Here is a 19,380-nt window from a genome sequence, read left to right on the forward strand (position 1 = left end):
AAGATAAATTCTCAACTAATTAAATATTAAAAAATAAAATTAAAAAAATAATTATAGAAAAGGATCCTAAAAAAAATTAAAAAATTAAAAATAAATAAATATTAAAATATTAAAAACTAAGTTTGAGGAAAATTATAAATTTTTTTACTGACGGGTGAATTTTTTTAAAAAAAATTTATTAAAAGGATAACAAAATAAAAAAAATAAGGATCAAATTGAAAAATAATATATCAAAAATTAAAATTTAATGATGAGATTAAAAATAAATTAAAATTTTACAAAAAAATCAAGAATAATAATTATAAATCAAAATAAAAAACATTGAAGTTGACATACGGATAAATAAAAAGATAACTTCAAAATTTTCAATAGCTAGCTTGATTTTTAAAGAAAAAAAAAAGAAAAAATATAGATCATCACTATCATGTGACATTTTAAAAAAAAATCTTAGTGTCGCTCTTTCATAAGCACCACAAAAATTGGTTTTTGATTGTCGTTATGTGTTTATATGCTGTTCGAAGAGCACTAGTACAATTCCACCATTTTTTTTTTATTTTTCAATGGTATTTTATATTTATTAAAATATTAAATTGTCATTCAACTAATTAAATAATAATAAAAGAAATCAATATAAAAATATATAAAAAGACTTTGAATACTAGTTTATAATTTTTTTATTTTCAATGATATTTTAATTATTTTATTATATTTTTAAAATATAAAAAATAATTAATTATCTTTATGATAATGCCTAGTAAACATTATTAAAAAAAAAACCCCACTGCGTCAATTCGATGATGATTTTTCATGGGAAGAACAAAATCCATCGCTATACTGTTACAATAAATAATACCTCTTAAGTCTGTATAAATAATGTTTTTTCAAGACGTATGAGATTTTGTTAATATTCATGTTATAATTATCAAATAGTATTAAAAAATATATTAATTTACTATTTTTTTCAATTAAAACTGACTTTGAAATATCTTAATTTCACAATCAATTAATACTCTTGTTCTATATTGAATTGCAGACAAAACCAGAATTAAATTTCGTAGATATTTGGACGTTGTGGTTGCTTATATTTTTTGCCTGACTACGAAGAAAAAACCGTCGATCAGAGCTTTTATTTTAGGAGGCTGTGTGCCACGGTTACTGTTTTTTTAGGTGGTATTATAATAATAGTTATTTTTAAATAGTTTTTTATTTAAAAATATATTAAAATAATATTTTTCAATATTTATTTTTGACTTTATCATATCAAAAAAAATAATATTTTTTAAATTTATTTTTGAGTTTACCATATCAATATAATTTTTAAATGTAAAAAAATATTTAATTTTTAAGAAAAAATAATAAAATTTCAATTTCTTTTAAAATTATTTTTGAAAAATAAAAACAAACAAACTTTTAAATACTTTTTAAAAATATTCTTGACTGAAAAAAATATTAAATTAATATTTTATAATTTTTATACGTTTGATGTAAAAAATATATATAAATTATTTTAATATATTTTTAAAAAAATATTTCAAAAAGCATACTAATCTCAAACACTCTTCTTATATAAAATTAATAAAAAAACATAAAATTATTTTATTCATATAATTGTTTTTAAAAAAACAAAAAACTGGGTTTATCCAATGGCCGAAACCCTAACCAGCAACCCAGCCCTAAGGCCGGAGAGGGGTCTCATGCGATTATTACAGAAGACATGTCGTTTCAAACAATCAATAAACTTTATCTATTTCCAGACGACGTGTAGTTTACATTATAAGAAAAGACCTTTCCAGTCAGCTATATTTCTGACACGGTTTTGTTCGAACCCGAAGCTCCAGTTTCTTTCATTTTTGTTCTTGCTCTGCATCATCGCGGAGAGCTGTAATGGAGTGATCAAAACTCACTCTTGATCTATCAACTGAAGAAGAGAATCGAATACCATCCTTAGAAATGAGAAAACGCGATCTAGCCATTCTCATGCTCTCCGCCTTCGCCATCTTCTTCTCTCTCCAGGTCTGCTCTCTCTAAACCCTAACCCCCAAATTTTGTCAGTAATCGCTATTTCTTACCCTAACTAACACCAATTCTTTGTGTTTATATACAGCACGAAGGAGATTTCTCCTTTAGAGAGGCATGGTTCCATTTAACCGACGATTATCCAATCAAATACGAGACCGACCGTCTCCCCCCGCCGATTGTTTCCGATCTTAACGGCGACGGCAAGAAAGAAGTCCTCGTCGCCACTCACGACGCCAAAATCCAGGTATGATTAACTATAACTACGAAACTCATGTGATGAATGCTTTACATAAACTACGTGAATATACTAATTTATCTATCTCAACATTTTTCTACTACGCATGACCTTTGTTAAGCAAATATTAGTAAAAATCAACTAAAAATTGCAAATACCATAATTTAATTTTGTAATCGTGGATCCAAGTGAATGCTATGCTACCGTACTTGGCGCTTGACCATGCTTATCAATATTAGCAATGATTTATTCATGCTTACCCTGAACATCAAGATGTTATTTGTATGTGTAATCCATTATACATTTTTTTTCACATATCCAACCATTACTTTAACCGAAAAAAGGAGGAAAAAAGTTGTAAACGAAAGAAAAATCACATCTTGCCACCACTGCTTCTAAGAGCTCGTGTTGCCATCTCAATATCATTCTTTCTATGAGACCCGCCAAGGATGTTATGATTAAAAGGCCTTTACATAGTATAATTAACAACCTCTTAGTAGTAAGTAAACAAAAATTATAATTTAAAGCATGTAAACGTTAGAAGGAAAAACTAAATCTATAGAGATCTCCCTCGTGGTTGCTACTTCTTCATGTAATACATGTTAGTTCTACTCCCAAATCAACCATATATTCCAAGAAAAAATGAAATAAAACTCAAATAATGATAATTTTTTTATGTGTAACTTATGTAATTTGTTTTTGTAATGGCGGAGGAAGAGAAGAGATAAAGAGAAACTGATTTGAAATTTCTTTTGCGTACCTATCGTGCCTGCATATGTATCCTTTCAAAGAACTCAATCTAACAGTTATAGTTATAAACACCCGTTCACTTGTAACAAATAAAATGACAGGATACATTGAATCAAACAAACCCTAAAAGAGGCGTTGTTGCAAATAAACCAGAAAGAGGAGGTTGCACAAAATTAATAAAAAGGTTGGAAGGGAAAATCTTTTCATTACTTTAGGGTTTGAAAAGATTTCTCAATAGGAAAAGTACCATTGAGAGAAGGAAAAGAAAAAAAGAAAGACCAAGTCTTTCTTTTGAAAGAAATGGAAGATAGAGGCAGTGTATTTATCTTGTTTTGGGGCGATGCATTTTAAACAACATAACCCTAGGAATTTGTTTTTTGAATCCACATAATGAATAAGGTTGCTGACATGGAAAGTTAATAAATAAGATAAAATACTAACTATTAACTTAGAGCTGCCAAATGCATCTCTTTTGATAATGTTTTCTGCACAATTTTTTGGAAAATGCCTGAATTTGAAAGGGATGGCATGTGGTTCATGTATTAATTGTCAGTTTTTTGTATTTATTTCAATTTAATATTTTTTCACAAATTGTGAAAACTACAGTTGCTTAATTTTGTTCTTTTTTTCAGAACGAGTGTGTGGTGTTCTTTTGATGACACTTTTTTATGTTATTAATTGTGAGTTTGTGCTTGTATGTATGTGTATAGGTATTGGAGCCACATGCAAGGCGAGTAGATGAGGGGTTTAGTGAAGCGAGATTGTTAACGGAACTATCACTATTGCCTGATAAAACACGGGTTGCGACTGGTAGACGTGCAGTAGCTATGGCGACTGGTGTTATTGAGAGGAGATATAAGGAAGGACAACCGTTAAAGCAAGTTTTGGTTGTTGTTACTTCAGGGTGGTCTGTTATGTGCTTTGATCATAACCTTAAGAAGCTTTGGGAAACTAATGTGCAGGTTGTGTGAATCGTTAGTAGTTTTGAGTATTTGCTTGCTAGCTATTTCCAATTTTATTTGTACATCTTGCAAAATGAAATAAGTTGGCCTTTTTTTCGGCACAGGAGGATTTTCCACATAATGCACATCACAGGGAGATTGCAATATCGATAAGTAACTATACGTTGAAGCATGGGGATACGGGATTGGTTATTATTGGTGGGAGAATGGAAGTGCAACCACATGTATGTTAGTTGTGATTTTTCATTCCCAGTATTTCTTACATTTATCCAACTTCCAGCTACTTGATTGTCTTATTGGGAAAAAGAAGAAGAAGATGAGAAGTACTTACTTATTTGTGTTCGAAAGTTAATTACATGATTCAAAACCTTTTTCTCTTGTTTATGCATTTAAATCTTAAGCATGGGAACATATCATAATCCTGATTTTAATGATTACCAATGACTTAATAGCATGTTTGATGTATTGGCTTTATTTTTTTCAAGGTAGAATTGGAAGTAATACCTCACAGCTGTGAAAATCTGATGCTTGGGAAGCATCTCCTAATATTGCTAGTTTTCATTAAAACCTCACAGGAATGATAAAGTGTTTTGGCGTGTTGAGGTTTGAAATAAGCTCAGGCTTGCTTCATCAATTTTCTTTTCTAAGTGCTGTTCTCATGCTTAATTTAGATTGTAGAGTCTTTGAGTCTGTAATCTTATGTTTTTTGATAGATAGAAACCAAGTTTCCTTCCACAACTTGTTCGCATCAGCTAGATTTGCCATTAGATTGTATGATGTAAGTGTCATGAATTTCATTCCTATACAATGCACTCATGTATGCCTTTTATGTTGCCATCTCAGAATTATTTAGATCCTTTTGAAGAAATCGGCATGGCAGAGAAAAATGCTGAGCAGCATAGAAGAAGTGCTAGTGAGAAAGAGGTATGCACATTTTTGGCTTATTCATGTATTCTTTCGATATTGTGATTTTCAGCCTTGCAGCTATATCTATTGTTCTTTCCAAAACAAAACCAGAAGCTATATGTATTGTTGTTTAAACCTACCAACAACTATGAGGACATTAGTATTTACTATTGAAAACATCCTGAAGTGATGGTATTTGTTGATCCATAAGTGGGCCAACCTGCTAAATTTTGTGTGTAAGTTCATGTCATTCTCCTTTTCATTTATTGCTGGCAGCTGGGTATTAACACATTGATTTTTGTATCCTTTGTAGCCATCAGAGAACTCTGGAACTGTGAATTTACGCCATTTTGCCTTGTATGCTTTTGCTGGTCGAACTGGTACTGTTCGATGGAGTAGAAAGAATGAGGTGACCTAAATTCTGTATACTTGTTCTTTAGTTGTCTTGCATTGAATCTCATGGTGGTTATTACTAATTTCAGTTTATTGTCAATTGTTATATGAACTGTCCTCCTGATTCATGATTCTTACTTTTTATTCACATGGTTGTGAATGACTTGGTAAGTTGCTGCTGCGTCATGCACAAATTCCATTTGTCCTTCAAAGAACTTTAAGTTTTACGTGTTCTATATATTATCATAAGTGATAATTGAACAAAATGAGTGCTCCAAATGGGTTTATGCTGTAAAATACCTACGAATGTATACTCTAATGCATCATCCACGTGGGTTCTGGAATTCTATGTCAATTTGAGAGCATTAATTTGGGCAGGTGTCATCCGTATTCAAACATAGTTGATTAGTATTTCTACAGTTCTGCTATGAAATGTATTCTCCCTTCGTGTTACTGAGGTTTCTGTTTTGGTGTATGTAGAACATTGAAGCACAGTCTTCAGATGCTGCATCACAGTTGATTCCACAGCATAACTACAAGCTTGATGTGCATGCTTTAAACAGTCGTCATCCTGGAGAGGTAGCTTTCAACTCAATGGGGATAGAAAACCATACATTCTTGTTATTGATAAAATCTAGTAGAATTTATCTTCCATAATTGTCAAAGAGAATGTCATTAAGTTTAGATTGCTTTCAAGTCATTTTCAACTCATGCCCACACCCCCAAAAAAAGAAAAGAAAAAAGAAAAAGAAACTAAAATGAACCCCGCTAAAAGATTTACTTAGAAAAAGAGGATAAGCTTCAGATTATCTCCATTTATACTGATGATTTTTCTTTAAGATAAGCTTTCTGAGGCATGTTACTCCTTAGTTTGAATGCAGGGAGTTTAGGGAATCAGTCCTTGGAGTTATGCCACATCACTGGGTAATTATGTTTCTTATTCCATTTAATTTATGATCATGTTTTTGTTATGAGGGAGTTGTTCACTGGACATTCCTTCATCTTTATGTCAGGATAGGAGAGAAGATACTGTGTTGCAGCTATCACACTTTAGGCGCCACAAAAGAAAAACATCAAAAAAATCAAATGGAAAGAACTCAAACTACCCTTTCCACAAGCCTGAGGAAAACCATCCTCCTGGAAAAGACACGACAAAGAAAATTTCAAACCTGATTGGGAAAGCTGCAAAATATGCTAGCTCAACAAAATCAAAGAAGGTAAGATCTGACCAGATCAGTAAATGCATTTATACAAGATTTTGAACTATTTATGCTCCATTTCAATGACCCTGGATTCTTGCCAATAGCAACCTCCATCATATGCCATCGGCTTTCTTCCTAGATGGTTATATCTTTGCTCCAAAAGCTTATGTAGAATTTATTACACATCACATGCCTTTGAAAGAGGATCAAAATATGTCATGTATTCGTGCTTGTACCTTTTAGCATGTAATCCCATGCTTCATTTAAATAATCTGCTTTACTTTCCACATTAAAATTTGGCTGGTTTTTTATCTTTTCCTTAATGCAATTTGAAATCGTGGTGACATGTCTATGATACAATTTGTTTACCACTCAAGTGAAATCCTTTGAAAAAACATATCTGCTCCCTATTCTGTAGTATGGTTGGAGACTACTGAAATAGTAACTCCCCTTAGTTGGAAATACTGATACGAGAATACGAAGTGATGTGGATTTGACTTTTCCATTGTTTGGAAAGGCATTGTGTTGCTAATGTTTGTGAATTGTGAATTTGAATAACTCTTGAGTCTATTCTATCAAGTGATTAAAATTAGGTCTGAAACTTTTCTGGAGTGATTGTTTCCCCATTCTTGTTTTGTGCTTTTATATGAATCTTTTACTTGTTGAAAGAAGATCTTTGGTGAAAAACAATAGAGTTCCATAGGCAATTTCTAGCTTACCTTTGCTATATGTTGACATTGTGTTGCAGTGCATCAAATCTGTATGAGTCAACCACAAAATTTACCTATCCATTGTTTGATAAATGATGATTGTTTGTTATACTCATTGCTGCAGCCATCACAATATATTCCTACCATAACAAACTACACTCAGCTTTGGTGGGTTCCTAATGTTGTTGTGGCTCACCAAAAAGAAGGGATAGAAGCTATTCATTTGGCATCTGGCCGCACCCTTTGCAAGGTAAATGTTAAAAATATGACATTGTGCCATCATGTAGTTTATTTGGAAGAATATTTTATAGCTATTGATAGCTGGTAAATGGCTCCCTTGTTATGCGATGGCCATCTTCTTGCTGTTAAACACTATATTAGACATAAATGTTGCTATTACAGCAAGAATGCCCAGCCCTTTTCATTTAGAGATTTGTTCTTAAAAACCCCTGTGCTGTATCACCCACTGCTTATTAATGTGAAATGAAAGTTGAATGTGCTCTGTTAACTGAAACAATTTCGACTGCTTATTAAATTAATTATCAAGGCAGTTCTAACAAGTTTGGTGAAATTCATTGCTTCAATCAGCTTCATCTTCAAGAAGGTGGCCTTCATGCTGATATCAACGGTGATGGAGTCCTAGATCATGTCCAGGTGTGCAATTTTTTTTTTTATCTAAGGCAATTCATAAATGAAAACTATGAGTTTATTCTCAACTGTCTCGTGGATTATGTTCAACATTCCAAATGTGCTCTTTCTAAAATATTTATTACATAATATGCCATAAATCTTCGTCACTGGTCATGAATGTTGTTGTTTATGTGCCACAAAAACATTTCTCATTTTACCCAGACCACAGCAATACAGCTTGTTGTGATTGGTAATTAAAAATGAGATTGAGAAATGCCAACTGTATTCATCTGTGCTATTCACTGTTTTAGATACATGGCCAATCAGAGAACTATATTTGTTTAACCTTTTCTTTTGCTTATAAATAAGTGGTGGGGGTGGGTAAAATTGCTTGATATACGTGTGTTCATTATAATGGTTAACATTTCCTCTTTTCAGGCTGTTGGGGGGAATGGAGCTGAGAAGACTGTCGTTAGTGGAGCAATGGAAGTGCTGCAACCTTGTTGGGCTGTTGCAACTTCAGGTGTACCAGTACGAGAGCAACTTTTTAATGCTTCTATATGTCATCATTCACCATTTAACTTATTCCAACATGGAGATTTCGGCAGAAATTTTGGTCGAACTGATGTATCTTCTTTAGAGGTGGCAACCCCTATTCTCATCCCAAAAAGTGATGGCCATAGGCATCGCAAGGGGAGTCATGGTGATGTTGTCTTCTTAACAAATCGAGGGGAGGTATGTTCTAATCTAGACCTGGCTTCTTGTCTATACAGTGTTTGTCCATTACCTTTACTGTAGTACCTGATTTAACAATCAGCTTTTTGGTTTTGGGAGAGGGGGGGAGGTGGTCAAATGCTGTAGCAAACACGCTCGTGCCTTTGCCCTGTTAATTGCAACAAGATTGAGATGTGTACCATTTCTTTCAGGTGACATCATACTCTCCAGGCCTGCATGGCCACGGTGCTGTTTGGCAATGGCAGATACTGACAGGCGCTACATGGTCAAATCTTCCTTCTCCATCAGGGATGATGGAAGGTGGTATGGTGGTCCCCACATTAAAGGCATTCTCTTTGCGTGCACGTGACAATCAACAAATGATCCTCGCAGCTGGTGATCAAGAGGCTGCTGTTATATCTCCTGGAGGAAGTGTCCAGACATCGTTCGATCTTCCTGCACCACCCACCCATGCTCTGATCTGTGAAGATTTCACAAATGACGGACTTACTGACCTGATTGTTGTGACATCAAATGGGGTGTATGGCTTTGTCCAGGCTAGGTCACCAGGTGCCCTCTTCTTCAGCACACTGGTCGGTTGCCTTTTAATTGTGATGGGAGTTATCTTCGTCACCCAACACATAAACTCCATAAAGGGGAAACCACGCGCTTCATCTGGTCTTCGATGAAAGACAGTTTTATGCTTGTGATTCTGAAGATCATTTGGCCTTGAAAGAAAAAGAAAAAAAATTGGGCATCAAGGTACAGTAGTCGAACAGTCCTTTTAATCTGCCTACCAGGCCACCTGATCAAAGAAATGCGAGGTAAAGGTTTAAAAGGATTCGATGGGCTTCATAGGATTGATATCCTTCCCCTGAATATCCCCCAGATCTTACTGTAAAATGTGTACTGTAAATATGGGGGACGACTCTGACTGAGTTTTACATGGATTTTAGGAAATGTTTGTATAAACTTGTAGTGAAAGCAACTTTTCATTTTGTGCTTCAGACATTTCCTATTTACCTTACATCTTAAACGTTGCAAATCACTGTCAGAAATATCGGCCTGGATGATGGTCTTGAATGCATTGTTTGTCATCAAGCTAGAGTGATAACAAGAGGTTTGCTTTCTTCGTTTGATTGTGCAGAAGCACGCTTTTGCATCCTTCTCGATGTCCTTTAATAAAGCAAAAAAATGTTCTTATTTTAAACTGGAAAGGTAAGCATTGAGCTAACAAGTTCGTACTTGGTGGATTCATAGGGCCGTCGGTCAAAAGGATAGGAAGGGATATCCATCATCAACGGAAGGAGATGTAGTGATCTGAGGTGAGTAAGATTTACATATTTAATTAAATTCAGAACATTACCTTCAAGAACCCTTTTAATGGTTAAGAACTTAAAGACACCAACTTAGGCACTGTAATCTGTACGATGATCGACATGGTGCCAAGGGCATTGAATTGTGCAGTGGGGTACTGGGCTAACTGGTATGTCAAATGATTGCCCGCCACGCAGAGATGGAGAATTCCTTCTTCTTTTTTTCCTTTTCAATCAAATGAAATCTAGGTAGTAAACAAGAAAAGGAGCATCAACAACATGAACTTGCCCCTCATGTGAAGCAACCTTCTTTGATGTATGTTGTTCCCCCTCTGCCTGGCAGTCTCATGGGAAAATTGAAACTCCAAATATTCCGCCCTCTTTTTTTTTTTTTAGCTGTAAAAATATTCGTACCCCTTTTTTTTCCTTGCTTTGTTAGGAATTACCACTAGTTGGAAACTCATTTTCTAAAAGTATATTTAGACATCATTGGGCTGCCATGCACGGTTGGCCGCCTTAAAAACATCGAATGATGCTTTTAGGGTGGCTTGGCCGTGCAATCAAACGGGGCACATGCTACTTCTACCCTCCATGAGCTCTAGAGGTGGATGCCAAGTTTTAACCAATGAAGAACACCACCAGGCTCAATCAATACAGTTATGCAAAATGGATTAGACCATCAATTGAAAATTAGGCACATTACAAAACTCAGGGCACTGTTTGCGAGAAGAAAAGGGTTTGATGGAGGCATGATGAGCATATATTAATATAAAATATAATGTGAAAAAAGAGAACGGATGTGAGAAAAAAGGGTGATGGTGCCATCTTACTATTTTAGGCGGTGCATCACTTTCACCAAGCACCGAGACAAAGGGTTATATTGGATGGTATTTATGCTTTGCTTGTCCAATCGAGGCAACCTTCGAAATGATGAAAGTTCCATCGGTGACAACTCCTTCATTTCTCCTACACGCCTAGACTTGCTCTTCAATTATTTTGATAGACATAAATCTGTGTTTGTCTTTGCTTTTGTGTGGTGATATTATTTTTAAAAAATTATTTTATAATATTTTTTATGTTTTTAAATTATTTTAGCATACTAATATCAAAAAATAATATTTTAATTTATTTACAAGAAAAAAAATACTATGAAAAACAATAACTATTACCATATCAAACACTATTTAGTTATGTTCGATAATATAATATAAATGTTTTTTATAATGTATTTAATTGAAAACATATCAAATTATTTTTTATATTAAAAATATTAAAAAATATTAATTCAATTTCTTTAAATAAAAGAACACTTTAAAAACCGAAACAGGCCCCTCAAAATCAAGCATAATCTTAGGAACGTACTTGGGCTACAATTAGTGTCAATAATACTTTGATTTATTTTAATAGCCTAAATTATGGGGTGCCATGTGTTTGTTTCTAGACTATAACTATAAGGTTGTGGTAATCATTTACTCGTTGATCTTTAGTCATGAAAACGATGTACATCTCCACTTTAGGACTTTTGATAATCAATCCATGGACGTTTAGCTTTATCTTTGTAATTGTAAAATCCTTTTAAGTGAATATTGAAGAATTTCTTTTTTATCATTATCATTTTTGGGTTCATGCTTGAAGGTTCCTGTATAGTATTTTTATTTTTGAAAAAAAAATGTCTCTACTCTTTTTTATTATTGTTATTCTTATAAATATTTGTTTTTTTTTATCTTTGTTATTTCTTTCTATAGAAACAATGATATTAAACATTGTCGTGAAGTATACAAAATTGTCATGCATCCAATCCAATAAAATATTAAACAAATCAATTGAAAATATAATAACAATTAGAAAAAAAAAGTCAAAATAAATAAAATCGGATGACACCCAGAAAAATATTATTTCGTCTTCGGAATATCGTATACTTTTAATTGAAAAACTATGAAAATTAAAAAATTTGTGATTACTTTTAATTGAAAAACTATGAAAATTAGAAAAAAAAAATTGTGATTATATTGCGGTAGTTTGTATTCTTTTGAAAACCTATATACTACGGCTTAATTTCTTTGCCATTTTTTTATTCATTTTCTTTTCCTTTTACTTTTCAATTTTTTTTAAAAAAATCATTTTTTCCTAATGTTTTTTTGTATCTCCAACTCAAATCATAATATATACAAAAAAAAAATTCAATTTTCTGCCCGTTCGTTTAATTATCTTTTTTCTAATTTTTATTGAATTGGATGCATTTCATATTAATTTTATAGACTCAATGATAACATTTAACATCCTTACTCGCTCGTCCTAACAGTATGATGTAACAAAATCATACAAAATATGTTTTTTAAAAAAGAAACGTTTTACACACGAAGTCAATAGTAAAATAACCTCTCAAACATTAACCCTTTTTTTATTATACAAAGGAGAGGTAGACCTCGTTGAAGAAAATATATTATTAAGGAAGGAAGATAATCTTGCAGATTAAATTAAGAACTCATTGGCAATTAATACCATTGCTAAGCAAGAGATTAGATAATATGTATTTTTTTTATAGTTAAACTTATTTTTTAAATCACTTTAATATGTTGATATTAAAAGTTAAAAAAAATATGAAAAAATATTATTTTGATATAATAAGTATGTTTTTAGGAGAAGCATTAAAGAAATAGGGTTAACTTTCAAATAATTCGTAATTCATTGCAGAAGATTAATAAGATTTTTCTTAGATCAAATTTAATAAACCAAATGCAAATGGAAATATAGCAATACTTAAGATTAAGTAATACTGAATGCATCAGACTTGATTGAAAACGATCATTTAGAAAACAAATTGTAAATATTTTTTTAAAAAAAAACTCATATATATATATTACATGATATAGGGTTTCCAGCAAAATATATATATTTTGCTAGAAACCCTATATCATGTAATGTATTAATCTGATCAGGACTTTCACATGGTTGCCAGCTGATGTTGAGTCAACTAAGATTGTTATCTTAATGTTTTGGTTAAGCGAGTTTTTTAAATTGACTTAATCATAAGGATTAAGAATTTTGGATTTGGACATGACTTTTGATCTCAAACCAAAAACTAGCCGAATGTAAAGCACAATCACGTCCACATCACTATAATTACTCCATAATAGTGCTAGCTAGTAAAGTGAATTTGGCACAAGGACGAGCAAGTCAATTACCCTAGCTACTTCATTATTTTTAGCCTTGATTACTATAGTGGGGATCGATCATTTTTAGCCTTGATTACTATAGTGGGGATCGATCATTTTTAGCCTTGATTACTATAGTGGGGATCGATCAGTTAAAAGACTTGAAGGGCACCATGGATGCGGAGACCACCACATCCCTGTCATTACAACTAGCTAGGTCATGCCAGGGAAGCCATGGAAATTTCACTGGGTGGGCAGGTAGCTAGCTCGTCGAAGAGAATGTGGATCCAAATATGAAACCATTAGATCGGTTCAACTTCCCAAAAGTATGATAGAAAGAGACACTCGAACTAGTTATTGGTTGATCTACGAGAGAATTTCCTCCGAAATAATAATTTAACTGGATTTGTAGCTCATGAGTCATGATATTGGGCCAAACCCTACACGACTCCTTAGATCCCTCAACCAAAGACATGCATGGAAGGAGTATCAAGAACCTCTTGATCACAGCAATGTGGCCGTGTGGCCATCCGCCTAGAACTTTAAACTTGAGATGGGAACTGAAATGGGCAAGTCAGGTGCTGATGCAATACCTCTCTGGGGCAGAGGCTAACCCACCACACGAGTGGCAAAGATGACTCCCATGTTCTTTCACTTATTATGATAATGCTTCCTGTAAAGGCAGCCTACAATTCATTGTATAGTTAGGTCGTAGAGTCGTCATTGTCCGTACATGATGGAGCGACAATATTGCTCATGATATTATCTACAACTTGAAAGTCTCATATAAACTTCATCACCTTCAACAAAATATCACGGTTCCCCTTTTTTGTATATTCAAGATGCAATAATAAAAAAATATTAGACTAGATTATGCTAGAAAAATCTAAACCCTTGATTTCAATTATTAAAATTTGAGATTTTATTTCATCAAAGTGGTGAAATTCAATCCATAGATTTAAAAACTAATGGTCTAAGTTTTTCTAACATGTTACCTCTAACTTGAGGGGAGCAGTCAAGTCCAAAAAAATTAGTCCATATATGGTATTTTCTCAGGTATAGGAAGTGTTAATGATAAATCTTCAAAAAAATTTACTAGTGTATCAATAATTAATTCATAGTATTTCAAATACTTAATGTATATTAAATTTATTTTAGAAGGGATACTTGAAAAACTTAGGTAGCAAATCTGCTAATTATAGATCCTTAATTAGACCTTGATATAATTAATTAGTAATTTCTTATGCTTATGAATTAAGCATTTCCCGAATTCAATTCAAAGTGGTTCAGATTAACATAATAAAAAGGGAATTAAGTCAGAGACTAAAGATAGAATACTTGATAAAAAAAAATGCCAAGAGCATCTTTCTCATGCAAATGGGTAAAGTCACGGGCTACATCACATGGTGACTATTGAGGGTCTCGTTTGAATAATAATCAACAAGTAAGCATTACATAAATGAAGGCATGCCCCCACAGCCGATATATGCCAAAGGCCACCATAGGCCATTAAGTAAATTAGGCATAAAAGTGAAAAAAAAAATGGTGGTCGTAATGACATCTAAAGTGAAAAAAAAAATGGTGGTCGTAATTACATCTTTGGCTTCCTGGAAGGGGGGGGGTCACAGATTAGCGTGGGTGTCCGGGCCAGCTTGATCGTAATGATATCTTTGACTTCCTGGAAGGGGGGAGGGGGGTCGCTTCTCATAAGCTAACAATATTATTGAAGATCTCGTGAGAGGCAGCCACATGTTGTGATTTTCTTGAACGAATTGTTCATCTAAGTGGATGATCTTATGAAAAGCTTCGAGGTTTTTCTTTGGAACCATTTCTGGAAAGTTGGGGGTTGAAATCAATCAACACTAGGTTCAAGGAGAGGAACTCTACGCATGTCATGAAACAGTATGTTTCAATTTACTCCATATATGACTTGTTGTGAGCTTGGGATTGTCCCCCCCCCCCCCCCCCCCCCCCCCCCCAATCATCGAGATCTTAGTACAAAATTTCGATAAATTACTTTCAAATCAAGTTTTAAACAAATAACTTGCACCTTTTGCAGTACAATCACGATATTAACGTTATAATTAGTACAATATTCACGATAATTTATTTAATGAACTTTTTAAAAATTTAAATTTTGAATAATAACATCAATAGTTTTTATTTAGTGTGTTGCGGTGCATAATGTTTTTTTATAAATATTTTTAATTATATTAAAATAATTTTTTTATTTTATCACATTAAAATATTTAAAAAAAACTAAGAAATACACTGATTTAACGTTTTTAAAATAAAAAATAATTTTAAAAAAAGAACTACCATGATATCAAATGAGTACTTTGAAGTGTATTTGGTATGGTAATAATTTTTGTAATTATAGTTTAAAAATAATATTTAAAGAAAACTCTAAATTGTAGGTGTTTTTAACCATAATTTAAAGAAAGAGTTTTTAATAAATCTTGTGTAAAACCATGATGTGTATTGATTCATTGTTATGAAACCTGACACTATCATTAGATTAATTTTAAAATAATCCAGTCAAAATTTAATTAAATTTTTATAAAAATAACCTAAACCAACCCATAACTCATGTCATGCACGTATTAATCTTATCTAGTTTAATAACTAACTATGTTTTTGTTAAGGCTTCTTAGTTTAGCTATTGTTAAGAAAGAGAAAGGCTAAGAGATGATTAACAGCGCTACCTCCAAGCTAAAATGCGTACATAAAAGGAATGTGTATAAGAATATTTCAGAGTCTAATAGTTTGTTTGGAAATATGGTTATTGTTAAGAAAGAGAAAGGCTAAGAGATGATTTACAGCGCTCCCTCCAGGCTAAAATACGTACATAAAAGGAATGTGAATAAGAATATTTCAGCGTTTAATAGTGTGTTTGGAATTATGATTGCTTTGTTTTTTAAAGTGTTTTTTATTTAAAAAAACATCAAAAATATATTAATTCAAAGAAGAAGAAAATTAAATTTTTTTCAAAAACATTTTTAAAACACAGTGCCAAACAGATCCTAAATCAACTAATCAAGTGACTGAACCTGATCTAAGAAAAAAATATTTTTAAAACGCAGTGCCAAACATATTCTAAATCAACTAATTAAGCGACCGGACCTGATCTAAGAGAGTAGATTAAATTAAATTGGAACCATAAAGGTAATCTATTTAAATTATTATTTAATATAATATAGTCCAGTATCTATATTAAATCAATACACATTTAATAAAGTTATATCTTGCTCATATTATTATTTAAATTATTATTAACCAGTTTAATTCTATAATTTTCATAAGATATTCTAACTATTTGATGGATAAGGAAAATTGTGGGATGATATAAGCAACTAAACGAGAAGTTTGGGTAGAATAACATGATTAGCATTTCAACAGACATCATCATTAATATAGATGCTGACTAAATTAACCAAATTATCCGGAATATTTATAAAAATCAACTTAAAATTTATAGTTTTTTTATATTTTAAATACTTTAATGTAAATAATTTTAAGAATAAATGTTGTGGGTTTGATTTTAATTTTAAATTTTAAAAATCAAAATAAAACACCGAACTAGATTTGATTAAAAAAAAAACTGGTTATAAGCTCAATGAATCAAAGCATGCAAAAAATAACCTAACTTGAGACCGGTAATTTAAATTCGAGTTATTCAAATCAAACAAAGTAAAACCAATTTGAACTGACTCATTAGTTCAATTTAATTCAAGATTTTGAAAATTCTCAATTCGATTTTTTGTTTTTCTATCCCAACAAGCCGTTTATGCTCAGGCGAGCAAACTGAGAATGGGACCAAACCTAACTCCCAGAAGGGTCCCACGAGAACAAGATTGTCAAGGATAAGACGAGGATGGTGGGGGCAACACAGGAATGCATGCGAGCTGATCCGCCTCCCAAGTCCTCATATGTAAGCTCTGATCAGAGAGCATGCGGGATTTCCTAGTCATATCAGAATCCATACATGAGCATTAATTCCTCCAGTTCAGCCATGGCAATCAATGGAAAGGAATGTTATTTTTGGGTTTCCTTTCGCTGGCTAGCCTGGAAGGAAGCAACCAAATCTTTTGCCCTTATTCTTCAGTACTGCTCCCCATCACAGACACTCCCATCGTTACCCTCAACGAACACTCTCATTTATTGCTTCGACAGCGACTTTCAACCCTTCTTCACCAGAAGAAGAACAAACCCCACCATGCAATTCCTTTTCTTTTTTTTAGAAAATTAATTGATTTAAAGGATGAAACAAACTGGGTCTTTTACTGCCGCGCATGAGAACAGGGACAATCCAAAACATGTACTGTTGTGAGGTTTACCAAGAATGGAAGTTGACAACATGTAATGCAGGCAGGGAATGTAATTATAATTGCTACTATATATTAATACTACTTGTCATGAGTTGTGACCTCAAAAGAGTTAGTTAGCATTGGGATTTGTGGCTTTCAGCAGGGCCTGTAACGCTGAATTCTTCCTTTCCCTTGCTTGTTTACGGAAATGTTTCTTGATTTCCAAATTAATTTATCTTCATTGAGCATGTGGTGATGATGGATGAACATTGCGAGTTTGAGTCGTGTTGTTAATAATAATTCCTTCCAAATTAGTTTATGTTCATGAGCAAGATAAAAAAGGGATGCATTAAAATAACTTTATTCTTTAATCTGATAACAATGTCGAAACAAAATCGTTTTTTTTCGTTTAAATTTTTTTGAACCTATGACAATGGAAATTAAAACTATCCCTAGCACTATTTCAGTAGAATAAATAGTTAACTACAAGAAGGTGTAAATTTATAATATTGTGAGGTGAACGAATCTAACTATTAAGTCTGCAGCAAGAGAGTGTGTGTGTAAAGTAGAGTGGAGCCTAGGAGGAGGAGTCAACCATGGGAACAAACACAGGGCTCGAGAAGGAGGAGGGGGTAGCAGTGACAGACAATTATTGGGACTCGCACAAATCATAATTTCTAGCGCGTGGCAGATAGAGAGAGAGAGAACCTTCAACTACTGAAATGTCCCGGCCATCCTGTCACCTTGTCTTAGCTTTCCTGATATGTCCCTATAAAAACAAACCAAAAACAAAAGATATGGTGCTGTGATGAATAGTGAGTGACTCTCTGACTCGTATCCGTAAGTTAGGCTTTTTGGAGTTTTTTTTCACACAGAAAAGTAAAAAAAAAATAAAGTAACATAGTGGAGAAAATAATTTGGAATCTATCGTGATTTTACTAGTCGCGGATATCATATATGACATGAAAGTTCTGAATATCATTTGCGACTTATTTCATAGTTGTTACATGTGACTTCACTCGAAATTTAAACCGAAAGACTCTTTTCTTCCCTCTTCTCTTCTTTTTTTTTACTCCTCTCTTTCTCCCCCCACATTCACCCGTACCTCTTAGCTTTATTCAATATAATTTAAGTTGATAAAGAGGTTATTTTGTTAAATAATCATTGATTTTAGATTATTGTTGATTATGAATTAACAACATTATATGATAGAATAGTTAATATTGATTTAAGTTAAATTATAGATGATATCAAATTATATATATAATAATAATAATACTAGCTATGAAATGCATGATTTTAGTTGATAATTTTATGTGAAATTTGATGAATATAGGTGTTTGTTGATTAATTTGATGAGTTCAGATTTTAGCTAATTATATCAACGTTATGGCTTTGACGATAAAGTATACACTTTAATTAACTCCGAGATATTAATAAATTAGAATTGTATTTTGTTGTGTTGTCTGACAAAATAGCTAATTTTTTAGAAATATCATGCTTCCATAATGGTATTATTGTTAGTATCGATAATGGTATTATTAATAATGGAGGAAGTCATAAATTCATAACTGCTACATTAAACATGTACCTTAATGAGTTATCTAAAATGTTATATGATCGACTTGATTGAAACATGTTTGAAATAGAAGTTGAAATTACCTAGAGGATGTTGCAAATAGATGTCAGTCGAGCGCATTATGTCAGTGTACCAATTTATAGCAACGAGAGTGTGAATTCAATGTTTGGATTTATAAGGAACAAAGAGATTAATATACTGGAACTCTACTTTAATAATAGACCCAGACGAGAAAATTGTTATAGTATGGAGTTGACTCGAGTTCTAAGTAACTCTCATAGATTCACATAGACATTATACACAACTAGTCCATCTAGGTTAAGTGGTGATGTTAGCAAACAAATATCGGTGTAGAAAATTATTAATATGAAACTTCAGTTGAGTATAATATCTGCTTTATATTGCTATAAAGAATCCAAATAAAAAGACAATGATGATGACCATCATATTAATAGAGTTAAAAATGACTTAAATATCCTTGGAATTACAAAATTATTAAACT

At 32.5% G+C, this 19,380-nt stretch overlaps 1 protein-coding gene across 1 annotated transcript; it reads left to right on the plus strand.

Moving 5' to 3' along the window:
- Nucleotides 1–1,798: 1,798 nt before the first annotated feature.
- Nucleotides 1,799–9,653, plus strand: LOC105126656 (FG-GAP repeat-containing protein). The gene is made up of 13 exons (XM_011027587.1): nucleotides 1,799–2,013; nucleotides 2,105–2,263; nucleotides 3,715–3,966; nucleotides 4,071–4,190; nucleotides 4,810–4,890; nucleotides 5,186–5,281; nucleotides 5,746–5,844; nucleotides 6,136–6,189; nucleotides 6,279–6,482; nucleotides 7,302–7,427; nucleotides 7,766–7,831; nucleotides 8,246–8,542; nucleotides 8,734–9,653. Exons 1-13 carry the CDS (start codon nucleotides 1,951–1,953, stop codon nucleotides 9,208–9,210), a joined length of 2,094 nt encoding a protein of 697 aa, XP_011025889.1. The 5' UTR covers nucleotides 1,799–1,950; the 3' UTR covers nucleotides 9,211–9,653.
- Nucleotides 9,654–19,380: the final 9,727 nt, after the last annotated feature.

This window comes from Populus euphratica, unplaced genomic scaffold, assembly GCF_000495115.2.
Source record: "Populus euphratica unplaced genomic scaffold, PopEup_1.0 scaffold41.1, whole genome shotgun sequence".
In the NCBI taxonomy this organism is placed as follows: Eukaryota; Viridiplantae; Streptophyta; class Magnoliopsida; order Malpighiales; family Salicaceae; genus Populus; species Populus euphratica.

Excerpts from the sequence above, each read along its gene's own strand:
- LOC105126656 (XM_011027587.1), top strand. The coding sequence starts at position 1,951 with ATGAGAAAACGCGATCTAGCCATTCTCATGCTCTCCGCCTTCGCCATC. Across the intron at positions 2,014-2,104 it reads CCATCTTCTTCTCTCTCCAG|CACGAAGGAGATTTCTCCTT; the intron begins GTCTGCTCTCTC and ends GTTTATATACAG. Across the intron at positions 8,543-8,733 it reads TCTTAACAAATCGAGGGGAG|GTGACATCATACTCTCCAGG; the intron begins GTATGTTCTAAT and ends CATTTCTTTCAG.